Source organism: Patiria miniata, unplaced genomic scaffold (genome assembly GCF_015706575.1).
Source record: "Patiria miniata isolate m_02_andy unplaced genomic scaffold, ASM1570657v1 HiC_scaffold_8, whole genome shotgun sequence".
NCBI lineage: Eukaryota > Metazoa > Echinodermata > Asteroidea > Valvatida > Asterinidae > Patiria > Patiria miniata.
This window is the reverse complement of record NW_024037075.1, coordinates 2,865,793-2,876,628: the sequence shown is the minus strand read 5'-3', so window position 1 is coordinate 2,876,628 and position 10,836 is coordinate 2,865,793. Positions and strand designations below refer to the sequence as shown.

The 10,836-nt window shown below is 43.1% G+C and overlaps 1 protein-coding gene across 1 annotated transcript; it reads right to left on the bottom strand.

Moving 5' to 3' along the window:
- Window positions 1–3: 3 nt before the first annotated feature.
- Window positions 4–10,370, bottom strand: LOC119719803. The gene is made up of 8 exons (XM_038189293.1): window positions 10,291–10,370; window positions 6,441–6,793; window positions 5,828–6,062; window positions 5,582–5,737; window positions 4,570–4,719; window positions 2,478–4,372; window positions 1,679–1,793; window positions 4–1,114 (listed from the first exon to the last, which is right to left on the bottom strand). The coding sequence occupies exons 2-8, from the start codon at window positions 6,687–6,689 to the stop codon at window positions 1,068–1,070; spliced, it is 2,847 nt and encodes a 948-aa protein (XP_038045221.1). The 5' UTR covers window positions 6,690–6,793; window positions 10,291–10,370; the 3' UTR covers window positions 4–1,067.
- Between the last annotated feature and the right edge of the window lie 466 nt (window positions 10,371–10,836).

Here is a 10,836-nt window from a genome sequence, read left to right as displayed (position 1 = left end):
GTATTTTTTATAAAATATACATTTCCTTGGCACACACGTCAGTAAAATATAACATCAGTAAAATATAACATCCACAAAAATGCACAAAATCACTCAAAAATCTCATATATATACATACAGTATATCTTGTTCAACACCAGTATATTGCAAAAGCTTTGTTCTACACACGTTTAGTCAAAATTTGAAAACGTTATTTAAAAATAGCGATATACTAAACTGGCAAACTTCCTTGTTTTTCGTAATCTACATACCTGTTACTTATGTAAGCGTTACCCATCGTCTTGGGAGAGGACAATGTTGTTGTAGATACGTGATAACCCACCACTGGAATAACTGCCGCCGCAATAGAGGGCGTGATCACGATAAACTGCTATCACCCGCGAACCACCAGTAACAGCGTCTTGGGAATCTTGTAGAATCTCCCCCCACCCCAACCCCCGAAAAATGGGGGAAACTAGTGCGCATGCGCTACTTCTGAAGGTAATTACGGTCCTTTTTCAATCCCACGCGTACTGCATACTCCAAAACAGCTGTCATGAAGTTGCACAAAAGTCTTGCTGCATCTTGTATGCTACTGGAAAAATTTATTGGAGAGTTTGGTTTGGAACTAAAACTTTTGAATGCGCGCTGCATATATTACTAGGCAAAACAGGTGTTCGCCCATTGCACAACTGCTACAAGATTTCCAAGACATTGTTGCTGGCAGTTCGTGGATGACAGCGGTTCGTCATGATAACGGCGTCTCGCGACGGCGGATTATCGCAGCAGCAGGTTATCGCGTATCTGCAACAACATCGTCTTACCCCATTAAGATTACATTGTGCAGTGTTTGAATTGTGCTGTACCCAAGCGCAGTGCTGTATCACTGCTACACTGTGCTAATTAACACTCATGTCAATGGAATTTTCCGTATGGAAACAGCCATTACACACTCGACTTGAAGCGTCAGTATTCAAAATAGTCTAAACACTTCGTTTAGGATGTTAAAGATTACACTCGACCTTGGCACATAATCATTTACTTTTCGTTCTTCCACAGTGGTTCAAGTTTTACTTCGGACAGAATATTTAATACTGTGATAAAATGTGCTGGACTTCACTGTCAGAAGGTTTTCCTGTAAGAAAACAGATAAAATTCCATTTAAAGTTACTATATAACATTTAGTATTTTATAACAAATATTGGACCTGTTTAAAGTTTTGTGTTCATTGATGCTGGAAAAACCAAGAAAAATGCAATGCTGTTGTTCTTGTAGTCTGGTTCCTGACCCTACGTCAGACGAAACAGAGCAATTTATGGATTTCGGGGAATTGTCAGGTCAGGGAACCAGACTAGCTGGTTTGCACCCATTCACGGATGTGTGACCGATTGCAAACAAAATGTGGACTAACTAAATAATTCCACTTTTCTTGAAAATGGCAGCACACCAGGTGCCATGATTTCACAGGATGCTTGAGACTATTATTCACTTACAGTTAAATAAGGTATTTCATAAAAATTGGTATAGTTTTTTTTTTTTTAATGTTTGCCAATGTTGTATGTTAACTTTAATATGCACACACATATATAGTAAGTTTCGTAGGGTCCAAGGATAACAACAGATACTGTAGAAATTAATGTAAAATTATTTCACAGACAGTGGATTCACGAATATCTTGATTATACGTCTGGTACCTCACCTTGCACGATGCAGCACTTCCACACAGACATTGGGCTGTTGTTGCGGTGCAGACTGCAGGAGCCAGTCTCTTCGCCACCCATGAGGTACAGGAAAATTGGCCAGGTCCATTTGTCCTAGAAGGAGAAACAGTTTGAGGGATGAACAATCTATGGAATGTATCATAGTCAAAGTCATCACAAGTCAATCACTGGTCAATCACAAGTCAATCACAAGTCATCCAATTTCAAGACATACTATACAACTAATGAATGTTTATGAGTGCAATGGTAAGAGTAATTTCACGAGGTGTCAGATGGAAAGTTCTATTCTTTTGGTATTGTTTGTACCCTCTTACATGTGAGTCGGCTTGAGATTCGCCTTGACTGACTACATTACAACTCCTACATGTAGATACAAATCTGTAGGTACAATTCTGCCGACTCCCGCAAGATCAGAAAGCAGGCAACATCCGATGGATCTTGCTGATGTGTGTTCAGCAGTCAAAGACCTTTTGCTCAAGCGTCTGGATTCTGCTGGATGCAGAAGCAGGCACAAAACACTGCCCTAGATTTGTAAGATTCAGCCCACTGCTCAGAGAATTTTGGAACTAGATTTGAACCGAAATATTTTAAACCATGAAAAAATATAGAGAGCCTGATGTGCAAGTCTGTCGAGGATCTTTCTCAACAGAAAAAAATCTGCTCAGGATCGAATTCGTCATGCTCTCTATCTTGTACAATTTCAAGGCATTCTATTAGTTAAGCAGTTTGCAGCAGCTTTTTATCTTGTGTTTTCTCAGATGTTGTTTTAATACATACCTCTTTTTGCTCATCGCACAGAAGCAGATTTCTGTTTTGGCCTGAGGTCAGTTCAGCCAACTGAAGCGTCTGTGGTCTTTGCAGAACTGTCCTGTTTCTATCTGGAAGATTGTTCAGTGTCTGAGATCTGCCGTGAAGCCGAGGCCTACTGTCGTTTGTACTACTACCCCTGTACTCTGACGGTCTTTGGTTCTGCTGACGGTGGTGGATTACTGTGTTGGATTGGATACTTGGTCCGTTCATTTCTTCCACGGTGATTTGGCAAACTCTTTGATTGGTGGGCTTAACGTGAATCACTCGCTGGTGGGGCGCTCGGTGTTGAACCTGGGCGAGCTGACGCTTTCTTTGGTGCAAGAGTGACTGGCTTAGGTGAGCATGAGGTTGATACGAGGTAGCTGATTGGTCAACTGCGCCATTGACGACCAGTGCCGGCGGCTGTGATTGGTGGAGCGCATCACTGACTTGTCCCTTATCAGGATATAAAGTTGCGCCTGATTGGTCATTTGGCACAGGCACATCTGATTGGCCAACAGATCCATTCATGATGGTTCTGGAAGGCTCCAATTGATGGAAACGAAAATCCATACCCTGTGAAAGTTGAGGATGGTGTAGATCTTCATGCGAAGACATAAACCCCAAATTGACAAAAGTGGCCACTGACTTCTCATTCGATGGCAGTAGCTCGTGTCTATCCGTGATCACGATGTTATCATTTTCAAAAGATCTTCCATCTAGCGGCCTTACATGTATGACATCTCCCCTGTTGATGCTTCTTTCAGGTACAACTCCTTGCTCTTCTGGCTCTTGTATGGACGGAAGCTCTGCAACTCCTACAGAAAGATCTCGCATTGTGTCATCAAAATTCTTATCACTGTGCGCATCACTAAGTCCGCTGAAAACATGTTCAGCATGATGGAAGTTGCAGCCATTGTTCAGTCTAACATTTGGAATACTATTTAAAACTGAGATACTCTTGGGCAGCTCTACAAGATTATTGCACACAGGATCAGGCTCTATACAATTCTCCGTTTCGAGTTCTTGGAAAGTCGAAGCAGTTGAAGCATCCACGCCAGGTTCCGACATTGCACTCGGTATAAACCCTGCTTTTGCTGGTACCCTGATGACGGACACCGGGGATGAGGGCTCGCTCAGAACCTCCTCCAAGATCCACTCGCCGTCCTTTTGTCGCAGACAGGAGGACTTCATCTCATCTTGATATGCCCATCTCCCGTCGTCGCGACGACCGTGGACGGGAGATTCCTCGTTGACGATGAGTTTGCTGGACTCTTTCTCCTCCACCTGCTCGACGTCCTCGGGCGGAACTGTCGACGTGACGGCCCAGTGTCTGAGCTCCATCCCCTCAATGTCTTTTTGGATGCGATCCCTCGGTATGCCGGTCGTCATGGGAACAGCCCACTTGCCATTTTCCATCCCTTCTCCCCAAGTGTTAATCCTCGCATCCTCTTCAGTTGCCACGGTGATCAACTGTTCATGCTCTATGACTTCTTCAGTATCGCCTTCTCCATCTTCGTCTGAATCAAACAAGGTTCTCTTGGTATCGTCATCTGGTGACGGGTGGATCCTGTTTACGAAGCGGTGAACCGGACGATCTGCGTTTCTCCTTTCGTTGCCAGCGATAACAGGCGGGGAGGAATGGGGCCGTACTGTGAACAGATCCATCAGAAGCCTTGTGGGGGTTCCCGCTCCTCCACCTTCCTGGATTCTCTCGTGATGGGCTTGGGTAGGGGCAGACTGGGGGCGTAGACCGTCCTGTGGTGGTAGGAGGTAGGAGTCGTCTACGATGTGGTTGGACGGGATGGACAGCATGACGTGACGCGTGCATGAGGTAGGGGTGATTCTACGGTTTGGCGTTGCAGTGTGCCAGCTGCTCGAGGCTGCAGAATTTAAAAAGTTTAATAAAATAAACTTGAAACTTGGGAAACATGTACATGTGGAAGTCTTCTGTAAGCATTTTGAGTGCTTTCTAGTTTGAAATGCCAAAAACTTACAATGGATTTCAAGCGATTTCCTTTTTAATGGAATAATGAAAGTCCCTAAAAGTAATCATTTAAACCATCTCTGTTTTCCTTACCGAAATGGAACTTCCAGAGCTCGTTCCTATATTCCCCCTCGCTGTCCTCACCTCCAAATACCATCATGCTGTCGGCCATGCGGACCGCGCTGTGACCGTGGAGGAAACCAGGGCTCTGACGACCCCTGATGCGGGTCCATTGCCGCGATTCTGAAACCAGAAATGATAAGATTGTTTAATGTTCGAAAGTTGAATTCCTCCCCCAATTGAAGTAAATTGCAAAGTTTTTAGAAGGAGAATTTTTCAGCAGATTTTTGCAACTTGCCTCATTCTTAGTTGTGGGGGAAATGATGAATTCAAAATCCGGTTATCCTAATTTTTTCAAAACCGAATAACAGTTATCTGATTACACTGGAAGTTTTCATTCAGGTCACAGTCATGCCGACAAAAAGTGACGAATGAGGTACCACATGGAATGCTGTTCATGATGCTTTGGTGTAATTTGCACGACTGAAAGACCACCTGGCTTTGCAAAAATCCTAGAGCTGGAATGCTGAGAAAATGGGTGGGAACTCTCTGATCAGACAAATGGGCAGGCTATTCATGAACCAAGAAGAAAACTAGCAAGTGAATGCAGTTACAATCAGGGACCATGGAGCAAATTGGGGGATGTTCCAGTTGGTTTCTTTAGCTTGTGTCACAAACAAAATGGAAGGCCTGCTTGTTTCCTAAATCCAAACCCAATATTGGAATTCAAACCGAATTTTAAAAAAAATCCAGATTTTAATCCCACCACTCTCTCTTTTTTGGGGGGGCATGACAATATATTCCCAACAAAACATAATTTATATGGTCATTCCTGTAGAAAGTATGAAGGTAAAGTATGAAAAGTAACCATCTCTAGAAAAGAGAAAACGGTTCTGAGTCATCACAAGCCTTTACCACAAGTCATCAAAATTCGCCCAGTCTTTATTTGAGTAATGATTATCCTCTGTAGTTTATATTTACTTGCAACCCAACTTGTGATTGACTCGAATACAGCTCAGGTTAAGAAGGCAACCATGATGCCTACCAAAGTTCCATCTCCACAGGTCCCTGAGCGGCTGCAGGTTGTTGAGTCCTCCGTACACCCACATGTTGGACTCGTAGACCACAGCTGAGTGCCAGTGCCTAGGGGAAGGGGAGTTCTCTCCCTGGGCGTCTACGCTCAGGTGCCACCATCTAGTCTCTGCATAAAGAAAGGTTTCAATAATGAGTTTACCCCTGCAAGCTGATACCTGTTAATTTATTGAAGTCCATCTTTGCAACATGATCTTACCAAAGTCAAGCGTCCACAACTCGTTTGACGATCCTTTCAAATCTACGTAGCCTCCGTACACATGCATCCCACCACGCCACGCCACGGCTGTGTGACCTCGACGGCCTGTAGGGGTCATGACCTCTGACTCGATGACGGGCTTCTCCCAGGTCTGTCGGGCGATGCTATAGATCCAAAGGGGGGTTTCGCCGCAGCTGCCATAGCCAAGCTCCCCTCCAAAGATGAAGAGACACCCCTACATGACAATGGTAGAAGCAAGGTCAACTGAGGACAATCTTGTCAAACACAAAAGCTTTGCATTTAACCCTAGCCCCATAAATGTGTCTCAAATACTGGACTTCCTCCGTATTGTGAGCCATCATACAGCGATGCGTGCTAAATGTCCTGAAAAGCTGTGTTCCCTGAGTTTGAAATCTAGACTGCTTTTCCACTTGATATTTACTATGGAAGCTACGTGTACCTATCTTGTCATCATCCACGAAACATCAAATTCTCTATCGGTACCCCTGCATGTCTTGATAATTTTGAGGGGAAAGTTTTTCAAAAAGACTACAGGATTTTTACAGGATTGTGTAACTTTCATGACCAAAAATTAATAATATCAGCAAAATACCCTCTGTGCGACCATCGTGTGTTCGTGCAGTGGCGGGGGCGCGTCCCCGCCGCACTCCATCCGCGTCCAGATGTTGGTGACGACGTCGTAGCGCCAGAAGTCCTGCAGCGTCCTGTTCCCGTCCCGCCCGCCGTACATGTAGATCTGCCCGCCGTGGCGGCACGCGGCCTGCTTGCTGCGATGGCACGGCCGGCGGCGCGGGCTCTCCGGAAACAGGCTCTTCCATATGTAGGAGTCAGTTTCTGCCATTTTTGCAGGGCGGGTAACCGTCGTAGTAACCACAAGGCTGTCACGTGACGGTGCTTGTCATTGTGAAGTTTTTGGGGATCACTCTGTCACCCGATTTTGTAAGTCTACAAGGTAAAAATACAGTGAAATACTTTAATTCTGATACATGAGGATCTATACCATACATTTTCTGTGCACATGTATCGGTACCGGTTCATGTAAACAAATCTGTAAAATTAAACATTAAAATTATCAAGTGTTTAAACAAATTAGCAAATCCTGATTTTTTGTTTACCAAACAAATTGCACACATGTATATATTTCTGTACATGTACATATGCAACTTCAGTTATTTTTTTCTTTCATATGGGCAATTATGGATCTAGAAGTGTAATGTCTATGACGGAGGCAATTAACCATGATATCTAATTAATGATTCAGAGAAATCCCCAGTTGCACCACGAAGTCACGTACCGTGTGTACAAAGCCCATAGCAGATACGTCACTCCGTTGTGCGACCAACGAAATGATCCATTTTAACTCCTATCTCCTTGACCATTACTACGGTAGATGATGGATGTATATTAAGATTTAAAAAATTCATTGTCAGGTTTATTCACTGAGCTCTTAACAGCTCTGTCACATGGTCACAGGTACATTACATAACACATTATTGAATTGCCCGTGATAAAAGCCTGCAGATAATGTACATCGTGTACACACTTCTGTCAATATCATGCATTGATGTACAATGTACATGTACAGAACAGTACATGTTCCCTATTGTGTGCATGTCTCCAGAGGGCACGGTGTATCAGATCACATGTACATGTACATGTACATGCGCATACATGAATGCGCTATACAGAAGCACATCATGACCCCATGCGTTTGTCTATGGTGTAAATCGAGGACACACATGTGCAACATCATCGGTGAATTGAGGACAGAAACCAAATCGAGGACGACCTCGATTAGAAAACGTGTACAAAACCAATGAGAGCTGTTGCAAGCAAATTACTACAAACAAAGGAAAATTAGGGCAGAAGAACAAAAGAAAATCCTTGATTTACACGATAAACAAACGCATTCATGTGTGCACATGTACATGTACATGTGTACACATACATGTACGTGATATCATCAATATTATGATATTGTCACTGTGCTCCCGTGCAACAAAACCTTGGCGTCTCTACACCTATTGATGTTACTGGAATGGTTGCCATGGTATAGATGCAAACAACAAATAGAGAACCTGGCTGCAAGTATACGCGTAGTCAATGCGTTGGTAAACAAAGCAAGATAATTGATTCAATAAGAAGACGAGCTAAATTAAATATGATGCGCATAGTGGGGGAATTAATAAAAGTAATGTGTGGTGAAAGGCAATGCAAAAATCAATCATATTGCCAATGCTATAAATAACAGAACTATGCTGGTACTTTTCCATTACATGAGTGTACATGTACTAAGATTTACAATGCTGTGCAGTGCGAAAAGTTAATAATGCGAGGTTGATTTTTTTTCTAGCCAAAACACACACATTTAGCTGATATTGAACAGCACACAGCACTGCCAAAGATATTATCTACATGCATGTACCCCGTATGTACATGTATATTTCACAGCTGTACGTACGAACACACGGTGTACATGTTTTGCCAAACACCATGTCTTGCATACGGCAGAAATTCTTATTTTACACCACATGAAGAAAAAAAATAATGAAGTCTTGAAGACTTGAAAAACTTTTGAGCATTTTAGTACAGACCAGCGACTGATAGGTCACAGGATTTGAGAGAGACATTTGAAAATTGCTGACAACGCCTGATGCTCTCGCGAAGACGCTACATGTTACAGGTCTTCTCACACTAGAACCTCTCATTCAACCCGGGTCAACTCAACCCTGGGTGAACCCAGTGCCGCCCCAGGTTGAGTTTTTGATTTTTCAACTCCGCGTTCAACCCTACAGCGTTTCACACTTGTTTCGTGCAAACTGAGCTTATCGCTGGTTACTACCGTCTTGAACCCTGGCGAGAGTTTCAACCCGGGTTGCTCAACCCTGGTCTGGAGCAGAGTTGAGTTAAACCTTGGGTGAAATCGGTTGACGCAGGGTTGGCCCAGGGTTAAAAATGTTCAAGTGTGAAACGCTGTATGTTTTCAACCCAGTGTCAACCCGGCGTCAATCCCGAGATTTGTCTAATTAATAAAAAAAACTAAGGTTTTCTCCAGATTCAGAATACAATTAGTCGTGCGTATTTTGCAACATACACACGTGAACCACTACGCGCAAAAGTCACGTCCCATCCAACGAGCTCTCGAAAATGGCAAAAAAACAGCCTCTGTTGTCCACGCGAGGAGGAAACACGCATTCTGTTTTTCATAAAATCAGCCACTTCTATTACCGACTGATTAACCATGGGAGTAACGATCCCCTTATACAGCACAAAAACCCATTAGTAGTAAACCACTTCATTATTGTCATAATTAAAAAGGCACGAGCGTACAGACTGATGCCTTAATGTGACTGTAAAGCACATGAGTGAATGCACATTTGCAGCTTATTGATTTTTCTTGCCCTTGCAGTCAAACCTACGGCTTATGTGGTGCGGTGTGTTTAATATCACAGAGTGGGACAACTGTAACGTCAGTTGTGGAAATTTCTTCTATTTACCCACTTTTTTTTTTCATTTTCAACCATTTTGGTAGAAAATTTTGCAATTTTGAACAGATTCTTGGGGTAGAAATCACGATTTTTCCTGTGCGGTTTGTGCCCTGCGATTCAGCGCATCGTGTGGGCTCATGGATCGCGCGGTGATCAACATCTTTATTTTCGGGTCGTGTGTTGTCGCCATGCTGTCATCGTCATTTTACCCCAAAATTTCCCTGAAAATATCGAAACCCTGCCCTCTATCTATGACATAGGCCCTAACTGTTTAATGAGAATGTCGCCAACTAGTTTGGTAGGTATCCAATAATTTTAAAGTGGATTTTGTTCCCTTATACTAGGAACCGGGCCCTACTCCTAGAATTAGGAGGCTCCGCGTGAGCGGAGCCTCATAGTTCTAGGAGTAACCGGGCCCTACACTACACTATCGCCCTTATAATATTTCCCCCAATAGGCATACTTTCAATTTTATCTCTACTTTACATTATGTCTTTTCCCTAGTGAATTTGCATTGCCAAAGTATAATTATTTAAGTACGGCCCAAGAATTAATCAGTGAACGAGGCCGAGGATGCAGCTAGACTCGCCAAGCGCAGCCAGTTCCAGACTCAGCATCGAAAAGATCGCTTCTCTTGTTGCGCGCATTCTTAAGAATGTGCGCTCAATCTGGAAGAATTTTTTTCAAAGATTGCGCAAGGATCCAGTTGCGCAATCATAAGAATGCGCATGCATTTTCTTTTGATTGCGCAAATGACAAGAAAGCGCACAATCCACTCGACGATCGCGATCGACCGAATCTGACTGCATATGCAAAAAAAATAATAAAATTGCATATGCAGGTTTTCATTTTTCTCAGAGAGTTTAAACGATCCGATTTCATTTTAGTGTTTTACTCACCACAAATACAACATAAGGAGCTAAAATCGGAATAAAAAAGACGAATCATTCTTACCGATTTCAATCAGCAGAAACCGAAACGGAACGCGTCCCTCGTTACTACGAAAATCCGCCATACATGATTGATTACATGATATTATGTGTGATGATGATGTTTACCTACCGAAAGAGGGCGCCCTGCGAAATGATTCATTCCATCCGTGGAAAATTACCAAGGATGGGAGTTCCTGATTGGCTGAAAGTCAATCACACAAAAAAGGACACGCGCAGCGCGCAGACGAACAAGTGCGACACCGCAAGAAACTTTTTGGTGGGTTTTTTAAATTGATTTATTACAGACATTTGTTCTGCAAAATTTGAGACCATGGCGTGCTGCATGAGGTAAGTCTCTCCTCAGTTTATGTGTTTGTTTGTCAAACGAGCAAATTCTTTTAGTCACATATGGTACAGGCTGCAGTACTTCTCAGAAATGTAGTAGTTAACGTAAGTTAAAAAGTGAAATTGTGCATCTGTGGCCGGCTGTGTTGAAACAGTTTATCCAACGATAATATCGTACTTACCTCCTTACCAGCTTACATCACGTTTGCACACGTAAAGTTTT

Excerpts from the sequence above, each read along its gene's own strand:
- LOC119719803 (XM_038189293.1), bottom strand. The coding sequence starts at position 6,689 with ATGGCAGAAACTGACTCCTACATATGGAAGAGCCTGTTTCCGGAGAGC. Across the intron at positions 4,373-4,569 it reads GCTCTGGAAGTTCCATTTCG|CCTCGAGCAGCTGGCACACT; the intron begins GTAAGGAAAACA and ends TAAATTCTGCAG. Across the intron at positions 1,794-2,477 it reads TGTGCGATGAGCAAAAAGAG|GACAAATGGACCTGGCCAAT; the intron begins GTATGTATTAAA and ends TTCTCCTTCTAG.